The sequence below is a fragment of the Muntiacus reevesi genome, chromosome 1 (genome assembly GCF_963930625.1).
Source record: "Muntiacus reevesi chromosome 1, mMunRee1.1, whole genome shotgun sequence".
NCBI lineage: Eukaryota > Metazoa > Chordata > Mammalia > Artiodactyla > Cervidae > Muntiacus > Muntiacus reevesi.
The window spans coordinates 113,150,827-113,173,970 of record NC_089249.1 but is presented as its reverse complement, the minus strand read 5'-3'; the positions used below and the strand labels follow the sequence as shown (position 1 = coordinate 113,173,970).

The following is a 23,144-nucleotide window of genomic DNA, read 5'->3' as shown; positions in this document are numbered from 1 at the left end:
TTAAAGTTTCTATTCTCAATAATGAAAAACAGTAACTAACAATCACAGAGCAATGATGGCAAAGTTAATTAAGTACTACATGATTTAACAGTTTACTTGGAAGAGGATGAAGTGAAAAATATTTGAAAAACAGATTTCCTTTGCTTCAAGTTTATGGCTTAGCATCAGTCTAGAGGACTCAGGTGGCTTGAATTTGCCCTACAAAGAACGAGGCTGTATTAATATTAATGGTAGCAATAGCCTTATGTGCTTGGTTCAGAGAAGTTATCTACCTGGGACAAGAAAAAGTACATATATTCAGTATCTAGAAACCTCTGCTATTTCAAAGTAGAGGGAATGACTAGTAAAATAATATTTGAGTATTATCAGTGCAAAGGGGAAAGCTAAACATAAATATGAAACTTTATCACACATTTTTATAGACAGAAATGGGAGGTAGACTAGTCTTTCTAGGTTGCAAAAAGCTAAAAGCTAATAATACCCCAGGTACAAATTGTTTATTGTTTAGTTAAGAGTGAACAGGAAAGCAAATATACTACCTCTCTGTGGTAAAAGATGAGAAAAAAACCTTAAAATTTCTCCTTAAGTTAGGTTGGATTTGCATGCTGTTTAGGCTCAATAGGCACTTAACATCAATCTCTTATCTAAGACTAAGACATACCTAAAATTGGAATAAACATTAAAACACATAATGATAAATCTGTTCTAAATCATGTTTAGAATCACGTGAATACAATCCCATTCCCTGGTCTCTGAAAGTGTCAGTATTTCCAAATTATCATTTTATATTTATTGGCAGTAATTGATTATTCCTGTAAAAATTAGTTAAGGAAATGACCTTATTTAAATTTTGTTAAATTATCTTTAATATAATCATGTTCACCATAGAGCTCAGAATAATTATAATGGTACATCTAAATGTCACAAATCCACAATCTCAATAGATCTTTTAGCTTTTTATCATTTTGAAGTATTTTTTACACTCCAGCCAAAATCTGAACTATTATCAAACACAGTGTTGACTAGGTAATTTCTGGTTTAGCTAACTTCTAGTTAAGACCACAATTAAACACACTTTAAGTGCTGGACAGCAAGAATTAACCTTATTCCTCAAACTCTATAGACACAACAAAGATACAGTAAATCTCACTTTTCCACTTCTTACTTTAGTGAGGGACCACCAGTCTCATCAAGCCATCCTCTTGTTCTAACCTCCAAAAGAGAAAATCTGTGTATTATTTTACTATTTCCATAAAGCCACTTAAAGTAGATTTTATCTACAGTTTAGGTCTGGCCAGGAACATTCTGTGTTATTATAAAATCTACTACATTTTAATTCATATTCATATCATAAACAGCATTCAAGAGATTTATGTTAGACTAGAAATCATAGCAAACACAACATGAGAACTGAGGTTATGAAGATATCAGACAAGTTAAAAAATTCAAACATAAAAACTGTCAGATTCAGATTAAGTCAACTGTTAAAAAAAATCAAAACTCAGAAAATGAGTAAGCCACAGAACTGATAGGAATGCTAGGAGACTAGTTAGGACTTTTATGAAAAACAAGATATTGATCAAAAAAGATTATCAAATAGAATTCCTAAAATGTATAACCTATGACCAGTAAAAAAGCAGGCATCATAAAATAGAAATATTTTATGCTATAACAGTACAAAACTATTAGCCTCCATTCTCCTAAAAACAAATGTACTGATTCAGTTAAGTGTGATTGTTTGCTTTGTTAACAGTAGACAGCTAGCTAACGATGTGTTGCTATATAAATGACGGCCAGAGGAGTAATGAAGGCTATCCTTCTCTTACCAAACACCCCAGTAGTAGGTTCATTAACTGTACTGGTATAACCATCTTCTCAATAACAAAGCTTAAAACTCTGAGCCATCTCCATCTTTTCTCCTACCTCTAAATAATCTGCCAAATTCTACTTAATTCACTTCCACAATCTTATGCATGCATTTTTATTCCTCCTTTACATTCCAACTGCCATGACCCTGAATCAGGACTCTTAAAATGAACTCACCTACAATTTCTCCACTTCCCCACCAAATCCTTTAATTTTTATTTAAAAAGGAGTTTTAAAAGTTTCACACAAATTCATTTAAAAAAGTCTTTACTGGCTGCTCAACAAAACTAATTCCAACACCATGGGTTAGCATTCTATAATAGCATTCTATGTCCTTTACCTGTCCAACTCTATTCCCTTTTCTCCTGCTTCTTAGTATTTTCAATAAACGTCTCACACAGTTCCAAGTTGCTTCTTCATAGGTATGCTCCTTCCCTTCCCCAACTCCCATTTCCATTTCAACTAACAATCTTTCAAGGTCCAAATCAGACGCTATTTCCAAAAGCCTTGCTTGGCCCTAGTCTAGTTGAAAGGAACTTCTTCATTTGAACTTCCTCAAGTATTTCATGTACACTTAAACTTGGCACTTAACATGTGTTTTGCTTATACCATACTGTAACATCCAATTTATCTCTGTAGTACTTAGCATAATACACAAACCACCTAAAAGAAAATGTTAATTGAATTATTGAATGAATCAGCCAATTGCTTTTTTGTATTGTGGGCAAACAGCCCAATTTTTGCTGGTATAATGGAACAATTAGCATCCGTTAAGGTGACTCTAAATACTCAAATAATTAAATTATACTCAGGCCGAAATAAGAATAACAGTTTAGAAACTCTACCATCGCAAAGTGGTTAGGATGAAATCAACTTTGACACTAGTCTTTCATTACCTAGAAAATTTACTCAACTTGAACAATTCACTATGTGGCTAATCCTAATAAATCACACATTACTGTGCAGACAAATAAATAGATATATACCCTTAATGAAGAGCAGTACCACAGAGATAAATTATAGCCAAGAAATTACAGAAAATTACATCTTTCAGTGTCATGAAGAACACATTTTTAAAACACAAATTAGAACATGTCATTTCCTTATTTAAAATAGTCTTTAGTGACTTCTTAACATTTTTAGCAAGCACTCAAAGTATCAAACCTCACCTTTCTGGAATTATCATCTTCCCAAACGCCTATAACTAATTCTCCCAACAGGAAAACTCCTGAACTCCAAATTCCATCCCTTTATCCCATACTAAGTTGTTCTCTACCTGGAATGTCCTACACTTCATCTCTTCTTCCTCAAGCTACTCAGCCTTCATACTCAGGGTCTAGCTGAAACCTTACAAAGCCTTCTGTAACAGTGTCATTTGTCCTTGTCCTACCAGATCACCATCATTAAGTGTATGCAGTTGGAGTGCAAGTTCTTTATAGCTTCAGAGCTAGCACAATCCTGGTACAACAGTTAATAATTAAAAATTTTTTTGAATGAATATGACTGCTGTTTTTATTTTTCTTACCCATATTAAACATTATAAGAAATATACCGGCATGAGCTATCTTTTCTTTTTTTCTTTTTCTTTCTTTTTGAGGCTCTATCTAACAATGAAACAAATAAGTAAAGGCAGCAAGGAAAAACAAACCCAATTTAATTCCCAGCTCCCCTTGAAAGGAGGCCTAGACTAAAGAACTTGAACTCCTACAGAACATAAACATATGATCCACTGGTTTGCTTAAAAGTGGATGGTATGAAAAACAAAACAGTGACTTTACTAAAAAAGAATGCAGATACATTACATTAGTAGTATTGACTGAAAGGACTGAGTGTAAATTCAAGTTACTTTATCTCATTGGAGAAGTGATTCTTTCATTATAATGATGAGTCTGTTGTAGAACAGCAATGATCACGCTTTATTTTCAAAATGTTATCATGGGAAGTATTCTGAAGATAATGAAATGAAGTTTTCCTCCTAAATATCTGCATATGTAAAACTATTTTTCTTGCATTAATTTTAAGTATCTAGAAATTCCCAATTTATTAATACTTTAAATGCTAAAGATGAACAGTTGATTAAAAAATATGATCCACAGATAAACATTTGAGTATGAGCGAAGAAAATTCACTTGCTGCCACAGAGGAGTGTTATGATTTCCAAACTATTATTATTGTTGATTCTAATCAGTATTAGTTTCTAAACAAGACACTTAAGGGAAGTGTTTCCAATATGTGGGTAGTGGCTTCTCACTGGATAGAAATCAATTCACTGGGTCATGACCAGTATTCATTTTTAATGAGAAAGAATACAACAGAAAATATCAGAGTACATCATACTCAATTCAGGTGAGTGAATGAGTGAACAAGTGCATATATATATGAAAGTATATATGTATGAATATACAGGGTCAATATGTAAAATGGAATTCCAATAAAAATACTGAATACCAACCACTGTTATGTTTTCTTTTTAGGAGATGACAGATTGCTGTTACCACAGAAAAGCATCATACAAACATGCATTCATCTTAGATATATTTCCTTTCACAGCATTCTCTCTACCTGAACTCCAATTATTTTCCTTTATCTGTCAAAAATTCACTTTTACTTTGACCTCAAAATTTTTTATTTCCAAATGCAGATTAAGTTGACAGAATTCACTTTACCTTGAATAATTTCAAATATTAAAAAGTTTTAATAACCAGAGTGACCCTGTAATTTATTGTGTAATCCAGCACACTTATGAGAGTGGAAGAGGCACTATTACCTAGTTGCTCTGTTAGTAACTTAGTAAACGTACTGTTTCAGATACTGCCAGTGTAAAAACTAATTAAGATTATTAAACACAAATGTCAATAAAGTAAAAAGTCCAAAACCATTTAAAATAAATTGCATGAAATTTCTAATTTTTAATGAAAATTAATAATGTTATTAGACTATATAAAGAATCAACCAGGAAAAATATCTGTATGGACATATAAAACAATCTATAGAGAACAAAACCTAAAAAAGAAGTCTACCAATAATAGCACAGTCTATATTAACTGGAAAAAAATTCTTGAATAAGAAGTATATCTTGAATTTAAAGTAATGTAGGATATAAAGTAACCCTTTAGAAATAGCCTCTTTAGACAAAAATCCACTAAAAAACAGCTTCATGGATGATTATCCACAACTGAAGGCACATGGAAATCATTAACAATTTATTTGAACCTGCCCAATGGATGATAAACTAGGTCAGTTCTGGGCAAAACTTAAATCTGTGAAGTTTACTCTTTTTTGATAACTGAACTCTGTTCTAAGTATGCCTACCTCTTCCATGTCCTTAATTTCCAAACTTTCCTATCTTCTTCATTATTTCCTTTTACTTAAATTAGGATTTGTATCTGTGATCACTGAAATGAGTTTGATGTTACATAATTCTGGCATCTTGTAACTGTTACACACACACACACACAAACACATACACACACAAAGATTTCTTAGGGCTCCAGATTCCCAGTTCTGTATTCTTTCCACTTCATTTTTAGTTGGCATCTCCTCTTTCTTAGTTTTTACCAGAGAAAGGGCCCATGGATGAAAACCTTCAATGGTTAACATCTATATATAAAGCCTACATATGGAAAATATTTTATCTGTGGATGATGATAAAGTACATGTTTCTGGGATGGGGGTCACAGTGACGTCTCAAAAATGTCAATAACCACCTCCAAAAGAACCGAGAACTATCACATTAGAAGTACCTGAGTAAATAAATGAATTGTAAATAAATAAAGTAAATAAATAAATAAATTTGAGTAAATAAATATTTGAGAAATGGAGGAGCATCCTCTTCATTCTCTTCAGGATAGCTGGAATATTTCTCTATCTCAAAAAGTCACCAGTTCCCAGAGACAAGGCCAGGAGCTGGTGGCTTCTAAGAAGGCTTGGGAGTTTATTCTACCACAGGAATCAAAGCATGCTTTGATCATTTCATTAAGGATCTATGGTTTTTCTTCCAAAGCAGGCCATATAATTAAAAATACACATCAATCAAATCTGCTTGGACTAGGAGAACAGAGGTTTCAGTTCTGCTTATTTCCCCTTTGCATTGTTTCAGTTTTGTGATATACCTGGATTAAGGTAAATTTAAAAAATTGATTCTGTAGTTTATTCCTCAAAACAGCATCTATGTATTCTTGAAAATTAATGCCTTTTACTCATATAAATTGATGAATCCCTTACAATAACTCAGTGGAACTCTCTAGGATAATAGGCTGGGGCCATTGCCTTACCAGTGAAACTGATATGGAAGAAGAGAATAGGTATGTGGAGTTTATAAATGTAATACAGAATTCTCCACTTGGAAAACAAAAAACATTAATAAAGCTGATAAAAACTTCTTATTGGCATGAATAAGCAGCAAAAAATATCTTCTATGTAGCTCTATTGGTCAAGATTTTTAAAAGCAGGGGAAATGTTTTAGAATTTCCAAGGGACTATGCAATTTTTATATTTCTTAAAAGTGGATTGGGACTGTGGAAAATACCACCTTTCTTCATCTTTTCATTTCCCTTCTCTTTGCCCTAGGACTGCCTAATATACACTTATATATTTTTAACACTTCGGATAGATATTTTGGTTAGTATTTAATAATGTTTAAACATAGCATCCCCTTTCTTGATGCCCATAAAAATGTATCCCCATTCATCCTGTATTACTTTTTTCCCAACTAATGAAATTTTTTAGGAGATAAAATATTCATGAGAATGCACCCTCGGTCAATGGAAGGTTATGAAAGGTTATTTATTAGCAATTAATACTATGTTCTGAAGGATTTTCAGATGAGATAAAAGTATTTTTTTAATGGACTACAAAATCTAGACTGGAGAGATCCTCCCCAGTGAATATTTATGTAATGTGCCCAAACAGTCAGAATGGGACATTTTTTAAAGTCTTCTGAAATCCAATGCAGGCCCAACCCACTTCTTGGGTTAGGCCTGTGTTAGACGGCATGTTCTCTTTCTTTCTTTTTTCCCTTGCTCTCTTGATCACACCATGCAGCTTGCAGGATCTCAGTTCTTCACCCAAGAACTGAACCTGAGTCATGGTAGTGAAGCCCAGACTCCTAACCACTAGGCCATCATGGAACTACTCTCCCTGCTCTTTCTAATTTTAGACTCTTCACCAGAATGCTCCTCACCTTGAACCCAACTTCACTTTTAGGATTTTTCATTGCTGTCACTCTGTATGTGGTAAGTAACAGTGATAAAAACAAAGGCCCTCCCAGTGCACCAGGCCCGAGCACCTGACTCATGTATCAAGTGATTGGCCTCCAACTAATAAAATAATATTTAAAAAAAAAAAACAAAAAACAAAAACAAAGGCCTCGGGATAACACAGCCTTGATTGAAATTTCAAGTCTGCTATTAGCTGAGTAAGTTTTGCACAACTTGCTTAAGTTCTCTAAAGCTCTAGTTTCCTATAACATACAGATCATTATAACATGTACAACTAAAATGGTGGCTGTGAAGATTAAATGTTATGCATGTAAGTTGCATGCAGCATAGTGCCTAGTGCATAGAAGTGTTCAATACAAGTTAGTGGCTATGATAACAATAATGATTTCCTGCTTCTACGGCCTCTTATTTTCACTGTCCCCTGCCTCTAATGTCTGCAATCACCTTTCAAGACTGATGAAGCTAGAAGTAACTAAAATGTCACAGTAGGAGGACTAATCCAGTAAAGCAAAGTTCACTCTACTTCCCTCCTTTTAATATGAATGGTCAGTAGTCACCCCAAGTTAGTGATATATTAAGTCAGGATAAAGCAAAGAAGCAGAAGAAAGACACTAGTGTGACTACAAGTGTTTCTTTGGTGGCAAGAACATACTGAATGTAAGCCATAGGAACACATGAGGAAGAATAAAAAAGCTGGATAAACAACTAGAAGAAAGCAGAAGGCAATGATCTAAAAGAGCAAGAGAAATAAAAAGACTGGAAAGAGATTTTTAGGCAAAAGGATTTATGTAAATCTATTTAGAAAAGAGAGTATTTTAAGATGTCAGAGAGATGGAGTTTGCTAAAGCAAGGCTGCTTGAAAGGCTACAAACAAAATGAGCAAGGCATTCTATAGGATTTAAGAAGCAGTATTACATATGAGTAAGCTCATAAAATTTTCACAAGCTAGCCATATGAAAAGGTATCTGCAAGGTTGGGCTAACCAACCAAAAATAACACAGAAATGTGCATGGTAACATTTATGTGCATAGCTATATTTATTAATGCTAAATATAGCTTAGGGGCATTAAATGAAAAATCTATTAGTCATAAACACAGGCCATTATTAAGGCTAGCCCCTTCAAAAAGTTGATCTATAGACTAATGAAGACTTGTTGGTTTGCTTTTTTTTCTAATCGAGCTATGTATCTGGAATTTCACTATAATTTCCTTGCCAAATAAAGCATTTCCCTAAACTAGAACTCTTTTTTACCAAAGAGAGGTGTCTTACTAGAATCTACTAACAAAAATAAATGTAAAAATAGTATAATTTAAAAATCAATAAGAATAATGTAGACTCAAGAGTTTCCACACCTCTATTGCGTTACTTTTTCCTCAAATCAAGCCAATAAGAGCTAAATAAAAAAGAATAACTTAATTAAAATTATATCCAATAGTTTACAAGTTGCTGAAATTTCATGTGTGTTCAGACTCAACTGCTGCTTACAAAAGAAAGCTATAAATATCACCTGAACTAGCACCAGTCTGGTGAGGGAAAAAAAAGTGTATTGTATCAAACAGACTTGCTGTGTTATCTGTTCAAACATACCTGTACCAGTCAAAAGTCCAGCACTCTTCTTTCGTGCATAAGCGCGTAAGTGGTTGGACAGGCTAACAGCACTTGTAAACGTCGTATTGCAATGCACACATGTTCTAAGCTTCACAGGCATACCTATCATTCAAAAGAAAACTATAATCCAGTTCTCACTTCAAAAAGTGAAATTTTCTTAGGTAAAAGCGTGAAGAAAAGTACCACAATAAAGATGGTTTTAAAAAACGTTCATTGAATTAGCTTAAGATATGGAGGGGAATTAAGTTAACTATTATTAGTTTGTAGTTAGTATTTAGAGGCAACCCATGCTCTTTTGGAAAGGGAGAAGAGGAGTGTCTTGAACCCTTGAGTATCTCTGGATTTAATACCTATTATCACTTTCTTGCAGATTTCTGTGTTACGCAGATCATTTCCTAAACCTAAAATACAATCCTGTGATTTGAATTGCACAGTTCTGTTGAGAAGTTTCAAAGTTTACAACATTATCAATAAAAAAAAAAAATTAAAAAGTCTAGTTGACAAAGTGGTAATTAAAGTGTTTTACCCACAAAACCGTAAAAGGCTCAATACTAAATTAGGCTTTCTGATGAAGGCTGGGAGAAAAGGTGGTAAAACACACCACTGAACAGCTGTTAGACACAACATTTTATTCATGGCATTTTATGTTCATTACTCTGAATGCGCAATCAATAATGAAAGTTAATGATCTGAAGTTTTTTCCTAAAATCTTTGTGCTAAATAAATGATCAACAAGCTAACATCTCAGTCATCACAGTAAAGAAAACATGTTGAAACAATAAGTAACTCCTATCTTCTCAGATAGCCCTCATGCCCCCAACACATTTCAACTGGTTTTTTCAATATTATTGTGATAGCCACAGACACACTTTCCCCTCTCTGAAGTGCACCATACCTTGGCCAACATAACTGCCACATCTTGCTTATATTTTATCCCTCTGAAAAATGTTGAAATATTAGCTCTGAAAGACTCTGTACAAAAGAAAGACCCCTATTAACCAGAAGCCCACACAAGATAAATCGTTTTTCAGACCACTTACGATACAAAACAATCTTTCCTCAAATCAAATCTGCATTACAAATATTTAGAATATCCCAATGTCTGCCCAAAGTAAACAAACCAACATTATAGTAATTTTATTCATTATTAATTCACTGACGAGTCACTTTTACCTTTAACCTAGGGCAAAAATTATGGTATCATCTAAACTAATCTTCAGCATTCTTAACATCCAAAAGAAACCTATACAGACACAACGTTTCTCTAGTCTAAAACCAGACTTAGCAATACTAAATAAGCTTGGCAATTTTATCTGCCACATCATTTGCCAACTCATACAAAATATTCCTTTGAAAAGGAAAAACTATGGGTGCACAACCACTAGGTTAAACCATCTCTTTTGTTCAAATAGAACATGTTGTAAAATCTAAAATCCCAAACAAATGTTTTATACTCACAACAGTCCTCCAAAACCAAACTATCTCACAATACAATGAGAAATTAGAGAGGGAGGAAGTTTCTTTGGGTTAATGGCAACACACGACAAACACCAATCCACTCTGTTTGTTTGACCTACGCAGGACGAAAACCTGGACAACTAAAATCTTGAAAACAAAATCACTCTGGAGCACTGGCAAAAATATGACAGCCTTTTCAGTAACACTATGCTTCTGAACAATGTTAACCTCCCATCCAAAGAACCATCACCCGTCCATGACAAATTTTATTTTTATAGATCAGTTGTTTGTTTTTGCTTTTGTTCTCACCTTGCACTGTGACCAAGAAATGAGGCACAGAGACTTCAATGCTGATGAACATCAACTGACGATTTATATAGAAATAACAGTGTAACCAATCTCTGTTCTGCAAAAAAGCAGCTTAAATAAAGGATTCTGAAAAAGTATTTTCTATACATATTCCATTAAGGTAAACATAATTGTTTAAATTATGTAAGATAGTCATAAACGTCCTCTTACCTGAGTGCATAGTGAAGTCCATTTTTTGTGGTTGATACATCAATGGACCATCTTCATTTAGTGGAAGAACACATTTCTGAACAAACCTCTTTCTTGCAGTTTGATTATGGATCTTTTGAGGAGAAACAGAGGAATTCTTTTCTTCTCCCATCCTTTTATTTTTAAGCAGTTCTATCAGTGTAAGAGACTGATTCTTTTTTCCACTGGGCAGTTCTGGCTTAGTTTCATCATATTCATTTAAGAAACTCAGCCCTTCTTCCTCTGATGCAGACACTGATAAAGCTTCAGTCTTTAGGCCATTACGGTATGCTTCAAGAGGTATAACATTTTGAGATAGAAAGTCATCACTTGATGCAAGTTTTTGAGCTACAAATGGTCGAGGAATAATACGACGACTGTTCAATGCCTTTAAGATTTTTTCATATTTTTCTTCATTTTGCATCATCTCATTCAGAACACAGATTGGAGATTTGTGAGCATCCCACTTGGTCTTTCCAAGTCTTTTCAGGTGGCCTCTAACATGATTTGATAATCCAATTTTAGTATCAAACCAACCACCACACAGCTGACAAGTGTGTTCAGAAGTGTTTTCAGACTTCTCTAAAGCTAAAAAAAATTTTTTAAGAGTAATATCAGAATTTTTTTTATAAATTGAACTCCTCAAAACAAATTAACTCTGAAATATGAAATTATGTGATTCTAATGAAGGCCAAATTTGAGCAAAACCTTCAAATCCTTTGAATTCTAATATGGACATACTAGCCCAAATTATCCACGTGAAAACTTACCTTTTCTAACTCGCTTAACAGGTGTTCCTGTGCCAGTTCTTTTGAAATGTTGCATTTTGTCACTTGTGGCTATTTGTTCTGGTGATACAACATGGCGGGCTTCATAGCTTAATCCTGCTCTGTGAAGATGTCCCCTGACATGATTTGACAACCCAACACCTGTTTCAAATGTTGCTGGGCAGTAAGGACACGATTTCTTCTCAAGAGACAGATCAGTCCAGTGAAAAACAGAACTATGCTTTGACAATGCAGTTTCTGCATTTTCTAAATGCTGAGGATCATGAATCTCATGCAAAAAGTTATTAGTTCCACCATCTTCATAATATTCAAAATAAAAGCCATCATTCTGATCATAACTAAGTGTAGCATTTTCTCCGGACTGTTGACCTTCCACCTTGCTTTTAAATAGAGGGAATAAGTTTACATGTTCTTGATTAATATCATGATAGGTTTCATCTTCTATAGTCTGTGTAGTGTAGTCACTTAGCTCAACATTGTCCCAGGAACTTTCATCTTCTGTTTCATAGCTATCTTTCTTTTCAGCAGAATTAAGTTTTTGCAAAACAACAACGGTCATCTTATGCAAGAAATCTGGATAGCTATCCAAGTCTTCTCCTCCAACAGAACTTTCCTTCTTAGATTCCTTAACTACTCTCTTTACAGCTACACGCCTGTGGTCTTTGAAGCTTTCTGACCTTTTGGTGTCAGAGTTATGAGGGTCTGAAATAAAACTATTGTTGTGAGAATTACTTGATGAAAACAGATGTAAAGAATTTAATGAACTAGCTTCCTCTTTTTTGAAATGCAGAGGATATGATTCACCTGATTTTTTGATCATTCTGTAGTTTTCATATTTATGTCTATATAAATAGTTGCTATTTGCCTTGGCATTAGATTTTTCTTTTGCTGTCTGATGGAAATACTTAGGTTTTTGGTCAATGCTGCTTTTAATCACAACAGGCTTGTGAGGAGAACTGTTTTGATTGCACACATTTACACCTGACTGGGCAATGCTTTTCCGAGCCTTTTGTATTCTGTGTGGCCGTTTATGGAATTTTGAAAAATTACCTGATTGTGAGGATGATCCAAATGTTCGCTTTACATCTTGTTTTAAAGCAGAGTTCTTTGGAAATGTTGACTGTTGTTTAGATAATGGTTTAGGACTATCAGTATCCATAGGTTCTTCAATTATGTCACTTTTTCTTTTATCAAGTCCAAGAGGACTGCCAAATGAATCAATGCATGATGATGAATGCAAGTACTCCATGTGATTTTTAAAAATACTCCTGACTGAAGTAGTAAAAGGGCACATCTTACATATATAGGTAGCTGATTTTTTGGATGATCCTATAATGGGGTCTTTCATGAATGTTTTTTTTTGTGTCTTTCTCTGGGCTACATCAGAACTGACAACAGGGCATTTTACCACTGCTCCATGGGCAATTCCTCTGTGGCATTCCAGCTCATTTTCCGTCACTGCCATAAAGTTACACTCTTCGCAGCAGTAGTACCTTTTATCTTTTTCATGGGTTTTAGCATGCTGCACAAACGTTTTAGGGCAATTGGTACCAAACACACACTGAGGGCATTGCAATCGTGCACTTCTGCCTTCATCCTGAAGTTCTTTCAATTCACGTATTTCCTCCATTAATTTCTGTCTTCTTTCTTGGTGAATAATCATATGCTTTAGCAGTGAGTTACGATCTCGAAATGTCCGTCCACATTCTCTACAAGCATATGGCCTTGGGACATTAAGATGACGAAAGTGACTATTTCCATCTAAATGATACATCATATGCCTGTGGAGATGCTTTTTCTCCCTAAAATTCACATTGCACTTTGTACAGGGGTAGAATGATGGCTCTTCGGTGCTGAAAGTAGCAGGTGACTCAGAATCACTTTCTTCACATTTCTTTTTTAAGGTATTTGAAAGAAAAGTGCTAGTATGAACAGGTGAACTGTCTTCTCCACACTTCTCTGAGTTAAAAATTAGATGTTGAAAAGTATCCACAGATTCCAAGTCTTCATCAGCTGATTCAGGTTTCACTTGTGATAATGCATATGTCCGTGAGTCTATTGCTTGCACGTCTTCATTCTGTTCCATAAAGTCTACTTCTAGCATTTTTGACTTGTTGGGTACACAGTTAGAATCACTAAAACAATCTTCAGTATAACGAGTTATCTTGCTTACATCCATTTTTCGCTTTCTCTTTTTTTCCAGACCTATTTTAGAGTGAACTGGAGCTTTATCTACTGTGTCATCATTAGTTATAAGAAACTGAATGAACTCTTTTTGGGGATCCCAGTTTGTATCATTGTCTGACCTAAATTCATCTGTACCTGAGGAAATTCCTGTTAATGTACTGACACAATCATTTTTTACCAATAAATCTTCACTATCCTCACCCACCTCTACTTGATTTATTAAAGTGCTATCTGACTTTATACCACTCCCTACTGAATTCTGAATGTCACAACCAATTGAAGCAGAGGTAGGTAGTTTTTTAATGGAATGGGTTGGATTCTTAGCATGTGCTACATCTGATAATAAAAATAAAACTTGGTGTTGACTTGCTTTCTGTGGTGTAGAGAGCTGAAGATCGGCTGCCACATTCAAACCTGAACAAGATTCTGTTGTTGGCTGATCCACAGGCTGTCCAGTGGTTAATGAAACACTGCCTTTATTCATACTGGAAGTCTTAGTTAAGGAGGAGTGTGAAACTGGTCCATTAACAGCAGCTCCCTTAGGCAAGATAAAGTTTTCACTAGAAACAGTAGGAGCACCAGCATGTATAAACAGAGTAGACTGGCCTCCACTTAAGGCTTTTTCAGATTTGTCCTTTGACAGTTCTTCAGGCAAAGTGAATGTATTGTTTTTCTGAAATGATGCTTGACAATCTTTTGGTTTATGAACTCCACTCTCTTTGTCTGATACAAAACTGTTGTCATCTAGGAGTTCTTCTTTAGCACCAGTAACATCGGTGTTTATCTTCAAATCATCCATATTGTTGGTAAGCCCATTTAACACATTTAGTCTAGAAAATGGAAAAAAAAATTTTAGATTTGCATGAAAGAAAGATTATCCTTAGAACGCATGGAGAGTTGAAAGTACACATTTTTAGTAGCTTAATTCTACTCATTATATTAAGATCCTAACAATTTTCTAGGAATGAAGAAACACTTTAAAAAACTGAAAGATTTTTAGTGTTGTAGAGGTAATTTTTCCTTGGTGTTAGGCAATAACATCCCCCAAACTGTATATATACAAAATGTATAGAGCAAAGCAACATAAACACACACACAGACACACACAATATAAATGAATATGCTACAGACTGAAAAAAATCTAAAATCTTATATGTGAGATTGTTAATAAAAATTATCTTATCTAAGTAAACTTACTGTGGACATTCTACACTAGAGAATAATGTAAAGTGTTACATATTACAGAAAAGTAAAACTTTCGTCACTTAAAACTCCATTTCCAGAGGAAGGTAACAAAACACCAATCAGTAAAGAACCTTATTTGAATGTACTTATGTGCTATCAACAACAATGACTAATGTATGAAACTGTATTTTTTTATTTAAAATAAGACTGTTATGCTCTCAGTATTTCACATTCTCCTAAAATTCTACTAATTTAAAAAACACTTCATTCACTGGGTTTCATTCTATCCTTAGGTAAATTATCCTTCATTCTAAATTTGTAAAGTTAAAATCAAGGAAGTTTTATGTTTCTTTAAACTTTCATAACTTGAGTCCCCAAATTCAAGGCATTCCCTAACAGGAAGTTATCCCATTTTATGATCTGACAGTCTACTGCAATGATCTAAAATTTTTACTTTAATTTGAAAGCATCATAAATGTACAGTAAAGTCTTCAGTTTATTTCATATAAACTATAGATAATATTTTCTAGGCATTTAAAAAAATTTTTAATTTAAGGATAATTGCTTCACAGAATTTTGTGGTTTTCTTTCATACATCAACAAGAATCAGCCATAGGTACTAACCATTTTTGATAATATATTTAACTGTTATGAGAGGACAGCAGAGTATTTTAAAAGAAGACTTTTGAAAATTTGGAAGACATACATTCCATGGCTATAAATACAGCTCCTACTATTGAGAATTTCCTTGTACCCTGTTCTTATTTTGCTCTTAGAAATGGACACACTATATAGGCATTACCTTGGAAGAATGTAAGCTCTCTGAGGGTAGGGATAGTGAACTCTTAGAACCTAACAAGATACTTGGCATAGGTGCTCAGGAATATTTGTTGAATAAAGCTCTAATGTGGTGAATGAATAAAAACACAACTGAAAAATCAATTCAAAAGTTTCTGAAAACTAGTTTTCTTCCTATGAAATTTGGGTATCTCATTCAAATATTGGAAATTCCATCAAGTTTCTGATTTCTTAACTCAGCAGTTATAGCAAGGCTTTCAAAATATCTAATAATCATCAAGTGCAATTTACAAACCTGCTATTTGGCAACCCCATATATTTAATTATTTGAAGTGCTGGCATAATATTACGTATTTCTTTTCTTTTTGCACCTAGTATTAAGTATAATTTATTAATGCTACAAATATTTATTGAGCCCCTACTATGTGCCACACATTGCTCTAGTAATAGGGGTTCAGTAGCAAACATGTCAAACAAAGTTCCTGCTCTCAGATAAAGAATAAAGTCTACCACTTTTCTTTTATAGTATTCTTATTTGTATAATGAGTAATTTTATTTAGAACAGCAGGAACTTTAATTGCTATTTAGAAATGAAAACATTTTCAATGAAGTTCATAATTTCTAATTTATTTTATGGTACCAAGTATATATTTTGTAAAACATTAAATCTAGTTAAAGAATAAAAGAACTGCTTCTACATATTTTCTTATTTCACAACTTAAAGCAGCTCTTATAAATATGACCTTATACTTTCCACAAGATATGTTCTTTAATACAACAAATACTACAAATATCTTTCTTTGGCACTATCACCTATACCAACGATTATTTTTCTGACCTTCATAGGTCTTAGAATTGTTTTGAGATTGGCAAATTTCCACAGTAATAAAAACAGACTTCAAATAAGATCATATTCAATGATATCACTCCAAAATGGTGCTAATGCAGCACCCAGCAGGAGTTTCTACATCACATACACAGAAGTTAAAAATGGGCAGCACATAAACATGTGTTAGGAAGGAGTGTGCAAATGTCAATGAAAAGGAAAGCAAATCATGATGCTATACTACTACTCATTAATGATGTTTCTTATTAAGTTAAGTAGAAAAAGTAAAACGCCCAAATAGGAACAATCACATAAATCAGAAATGGACAACACATCTATTTTTAAAAAATTAGCCTGTAAGACACTTACTTTCTATTCCAACTTATTATAATCACAGAGGTAGACAAATATATGCTCAGTCAATCTGAAAGCCTATATTAGCTTTTCTCAACAGGAAGCAACGTTGCTAACGAAGTGGTAAATTCAGTGTTAATGAGTGGCTTCACTGTTACCACCTCAGAGGTAAGACCTTCCATGTTCCATGTTCCCCCCATCTGTTCTGGTGTTAGAGGCTCAGAGATGGAACAGACGCTTCCCATTTAAAGCAACTTCATTGGTGCCCCCTGAACAGCAGGGTGACAACTATGAGAACATCATGTCGGCGTGGAGACTGCACTCTCATTACCAGAATGGCTTTATGAGAGCTTCCATCAATTTGAAGATATTAAAGTGTTTTGCTCAAAAACAGAGCATATATGTATAACAAATTTTTAACATACAAAATACATGTAATAAAAGAAAAGATAAAATTAAATATTGTGAAAATATAAAATGAGGTCTTTAACAATCAAAGTTTTCCTTTATATCTATATAGTGAAATGCACCTTGTCTCCAATAGACTATCTCTGCTCAAAAACAGAAGAGTTATTCTTTTTCAGAAAAAAATTTTATTAGTACATTAATATTAAAAATCTATCACATCAGTCTAAAAATATGCTGTTAAGAAACTGAATAAGTAAACTAGTATTTTGGCAACCATAAAAAATTTTCCTGGCTTAATTTTCAGAATATATTTCTATAAATGAAAAGATACATTCAAGATACATTTTTTCTTAACAGCATTTAAGACTCAAAGCTATCACATTGAGATACAATAAAGAACAATGGATCATCAATATGTGTTGCACTGATCCAGAATTTTGACATCATAAATTATTTCCCTACATTCAGGATGTTTATGGAGGAGAATCCAGGCAAGAAAGCATTTTTTGACCTATAAACTAATTTCACACACTCTCAAACAGATTTTTCAACAATCTCTGTATAGTTAAATACATATAACAGAGTTATAAATACCAGCTTATGTTAACATAACAAAGGAAGGGACATATCTGAAGGTAGCTATTATTCATTAAGTTTAAAAAAGAGAAACTACTAAATTAAAATAAACAAATTAACATTATATTGTTTGGCCTCCCTAAATTTCAATGAAATTGCTGTATCAATTAGAATTTTTTTATTAAATGTTTAATACTATCATTGTTTCCTCCTCCATGTAATCATATAACTACAGAATTTTTTTTTAACTGAATTGTAAACTGTTATTTAAAAAATTCACACACTTAATGAAAAGCTGCAAATGGAATTTTAAATCTACATAAAACATATTTCAGGTTCTAGGAAATCATAATGAGTCCTACAATTATAACTGCCTGTAGTTATATACTACTAAGAGCATTAAAAAAAAAAAAGTACAAAGGTCAGATCTGTCTTCAAGATGACAGATCATCACTTATATGCCTCAAGCTAGACTTATTGTCTCAGAAATCTCAAACATCAGTATTTTTGCAAACTATCAGCACTTGCTATAACACCCTCACTACACTACATCTTGAGGTTACTACAGAAGAAATGAGGTGATAATTGCATATTAACATAATTATTCTGTAATCCCTCTGAGCAAGCGTCCTAGGTCACTCAGTAATTCAGATTAGATACAACCTTCCTGTCATCAAATCTATGTTGTCCACTTTCTGTTCATGAATAATTCTTTTTTTGAGAGAAAATGAGCTTAATTTCATTCTTTTATGTACATTATTAATTGTATTTATTGTAAGTAGGTTAATATTTTGTGGGTACTTATTATATAATGCCAACCTTTGTCATGAAGTATGATTTCTCACAAAATATAGTACAATTTGCCCTCATTTCTACATTAGTTTATTAATAACTATATTGCATAGCTATAAATAAATTATAATGCTGCCCATTAGCTGAGTTACAGTTAGGATCTGTCAGATTTTTACAAATCCCATGTTCACTGAAATTATCCTTGAGAACACATGACAACTTCAGTTAGACATACATGAGGTTGGATCAACTGTCATTCTAACTGCAAGGCAAATCTCAATTAACTGAAACATTAGATCTAAAATTATTTCAGTATTTAAGCCTATATATACTATACACAATATACAAATATATATATATTATATATATATATACACACACCTGTCTCACCTAGTGTACAATCAAGTGAAGACAGAATGTACTGTATATAATCATATCATCCAGGTAGTATCCTAAGCGGGATGTCACCTTGAGAGGAAACTCTTAAAAAAAATAGTGAACATTCATAAGGGTATCCAGCATATAACAATGAATGAAGAGAAAACTTGGCATGTTTAACCAATTTGCCAATACAATTAACAATCTTCAAATGTCTCAAGGTTTGGCATATAGAAGGAATAATATATAATCAATATGCTTGAATCATAAAGATGTGGTTTTATCTCAAGATGAAGAAGTAGAAACAGGAACCATTCAGCATTTCAAAGGGCTGTCTGACACAAGAGTGAATTGAATGACTTAGCAGGCTGGACTATTTGTCAGAACACTGTAGAAGGAAACATGGCATTGGAGATTGGACAAGATGTTTTCTAAGGTCCTTTCTTATATGTACTATGCATGTTTAATGTTTGGTTATTACACTATTAACACTTTACATTATTTGAAATAATGAGCTAAAAACAAAAGTTAAATATATTCTATTGAACTTTAAAAATATTCTCTAAATTCAAAATTACCTGAAATAATCCTTTAATTAACTTGCAATATGTTGATAAGCTGAGTCTTCAACAATGAATTATGGCATTAAATGACTAGCACATTGAGGTCTCAGAGCTTATATACATCATGAAAACTCCACTTATAGAGGTATTTTCTATTGACACCACCAAAAACAAAAAACACTGGGTACATAATGCTTTCTTGCCAGCACCATGTGGCACTTCCATGACAAACTAATGATCTAACTCTACCACCTAACACAAAATTACACTGAACTTGTGGAAGAGTTATGTTCCTGATACCATGTATTATCCTCATTATTCAATAGGAAGGTGTTACAAATAGTAAGGTACTAAGCCATAAACACATAGTAATACAAAGCAATTCTTATTGCAAAGTACACTAAATATTACACAGAGTTTGACACATCTCAAGAAGCTGCTATATGGCAAATTGAAGCAGGTTTATGCAAGGAGGATAAAAGAAGAGGGCCCACAAAGGTGTAACTTTAACAACCTGGCGAAATCATATAATAATGAGAAGCAACAGTAGTAGAAAAAAATGCACATTCACTAATAAAAGATTAATTCTGTAATGAAGAATTCTGCAACCGGAAGAGGCAAGGTAATAAACTGCAGCTGCAACCAAAGGAGAGCACTGAACCATATTCAGTATAGAATGACTGACTGTCATGTTGTTTAAGCTTTCATATATAGTCAGAACAAGGTAAGTGATCATCTCAGTTTTGACAGGGTAAAGGACACACATATGCACATAGCTCCAACAAGAACAAGTCATGTCTTTTTAAAAATTAAAATGAATGACAGGTTCCTTCATATGACTTTCAAACCAATCAAACTTCTGACCACAGTTTTATATTAATAGTTAACAGGAGTCAAAAATGCGTCAATGCCACACTACTAGGTAATGTGTCAACTCTGTCCTCCACCAAGAATGTTAAACTGCCATAAACCATTTTACTTTGGGTCTTTCAGTATTCTTCAGTCTATGATGAGCTTCCTATTTCTGCTTAATTTTGAGATATTTTATAAACCCACCATATCCAATAAGCACAAAAGAAATACAAGTGTTAGAAATCCTAGGAAGACAGACATACAATTATAAGAAGTGAAAATACAGATAATAAAAAAATACCCAAAGTGGTAAGATTAGTATTATAGATGCATATGGAATGCTTCAGAAAATAATTCTTCAAGGGCAAAGAGAAATTTACCATTAAAAAATTACTGTGCCTACACATTTGACAACAATCAGCAAGAGACAAGGAATATAAGAACATTTTTGAGGACAGAATCATAATCAATGTCAGATGTCTTTTTGTTTAGTGATTATTAGAAAAGGCTAGGAATTTATTCAAAAACTCAAAAATTAAGAATATTCTGGACTTCCGTGGTCATACAGTGGATAAGAATCCACCTACCAGTGCAGGGGACATGGGTTCAATCCCTGGTCCAAGAAGATCCCACATGACGCAGAGCAAGTAGGCCCGTGTGCCGCAACTACTTAGCCGTGCTCTAGAGCCCAAAACCCACAACCCTCTGAGCCTGCATGCCAAAAGCACTAAAGTCTGTGCACCCGAGTGCTCCACAACTACTGAGCCTGTGTGCTGCAACTACTAAACTCCTGAGCCTAGAGCCTGTGCTCTGCAACGAGAAGCCACTGCAATGAGAACCCTGAACACTGCAACTAAGAGTAGCCCCACTCAATGCTGCTAGAGGAAAGCCTGCATGCAGCAACGAAGACCCAGTCCAAACAAAAAAAATAAAAATAAAAAATAAAGACATAAATAAAAAAGAATATTCTAAGGGCTGCTGTTGAAACTTCTGCTTCAGCCACATACAATTCTACAGGATTAATGTCCACTGAAGTAAGCTCATCAAAGTTAGTGACATGACTGCAAATGCAAACAACTGTGGCTTTGAAAGAATTCCTCACAACAGTTGAAGAAATAATCTGTACCTCAAAATACTGCCTGTAACACAAGAAATGTTATGTTAGTTTATTTCTAATGCTCAAACTGGAGAAGGGCATGGCAACCCACTCCAGTATTCCTGCCTGGAGAATCCTTTAGACAGAGGAGCCTGGTGGGCTACAATCCATAGGATCGCAAAGAGTCAGACATGACTGAAGCAACTTAGCAATACTCAAACAATTTTGATAACTCTTTCAAATTCAAAGCTTCACATACTCATGTATGTGTATTAAAAAAATTTGTGGATTTTAATGGTTAAAGTAAAACTCTCATTATAAAAGTTCCATTAATTCATTTGGCAATAATATATTAATTAATCATATTTAAGAAGCACACAATTATTTAAGGTCTAGTGGGAAGTAAACAGGAAAATTTGCACACTTGGAGAATAAATTATTTTCCTGAGTTACAATTTAATTTTATTGAAAGGAGAGTTCAGATCATAAAATAATTATGTATTAAGCACTTAACCTTTCACCTATAGTATAATACATTTAAACTCTATTAAATAAACTTAAATTTACATATATTTAGATGGGAAAGTGTCACACTTTCATTGAGAACTAGAAAAAGGAAACAAAACTAGAAGTTTTACTTCTTTTTTTTAAAGTTTTATTTTCTATAAAATAATATTTTTATTAGACATGAATTACTGATATTACCATTTAATCAACTTATCGTTTTCCTTTTCTCTGAAATCAGCCTCAAGGGACTTCTCTGGTGGTCCAGTAGTTCTGCCTTTCAATGCAGGGGACACAGGTTTGATCCCTGATCCAGGAAGATTCCACATGCCATAGGGCAACTAGGTCAGTGCGCCGTAACTACTGAGGCCCATGCGCCCTACAGCCTACGCTCTGCAGCAAGAGAAGCCATCGCAACAAGAAGCTCATACAAAGCATCTAGAGAGTAGCCCTCACTCACCACAACTAGAGAAAGCCTACACACAGCAAGACCCAGTACAGCCAAAGGCAAATAAATAAAATAAAATCAGCCTTCAAGATTCCAATTATCTTCTGAGAAAAAGATTTCAAGGTAACTACTACTCTACAATTATCTTCATTCAGGATGGTAAAAAATCCAAATATAAGAAATTTGCTAGACCCAGAGGGATCGGGTAGAGAGGGAGGTGGGAGGGGGGGATCGGGATGGGGAATACATGTAAATCCAAGGCTGATTCATTCAATGTATGACAAAAACCACTACAATATTGTAAAGTAATTAGCCTCCAACTAATAAAAATAAATGGAAAAAAAAAAGAAATTTGCTTTCCTTAAAACAAGGTATGCACCTCTATTTTTTTCAATTATTTTAAAAAATTAATTATTTTAATTGGAGGACAATTACTTCACAATATTTGATGGGTTTTGCCATACATCAACATGAATCAGCTACAGGTAGACATGTGTCCCCCCATCCTGAACGCCCTCCCACCCACCCCCATCCTACCCCTCTGGGCTGTCTTGTCCCAAAGCACCAGCTTTCAGGGCCCAGCTTCATGCCTTAAACTTGCCCTGGTCTCTCTCTCTTATATCACGATCTTTAAAAAAGAAAAGAAAAGAATGTATTTTTGTGAAGGTAAATCACAAACCAGCCAGTGTTTTTTTTTTTT

General features: G+C 33.9%; 1 protein-coding gene across 17 annotated transcripts in view; it reads right to left on the bottom strand.

Annotated features, from left to right (window-relative positions):
• The window catches only part of ZNF644 (zinc finger protein 644), a 100,890-nt gene that overhangs the window by 7,713 nt on the left and 70,033 nt on the right, over positions 1-23,144 (bottom strand). For 11 of the 17 annotated variants that reach the window (XM_065909038.1, XM_065909081.1, XM_065909028.1 and 8 more), the window contains 2 exons: positions 11,460-14,494; positions 10,672-11,277 (listed from right to left, as the gene is read on the bottom strand). The exons of the other annotated variants lie outside the window; for them this stretch is intronic. In XM_065909038.1, the coding sequence (XP_065765110.1) occupies positions 10,672-11,277; positions 11,460-14,494 (3,641 nt within the window). The remainder of the gene's footprint in view (positions 1-10,671; positions 11,278-11,459; positions 14,495-23,144) is intronic. 17 annotated transcript variants of the gene reach the window in all.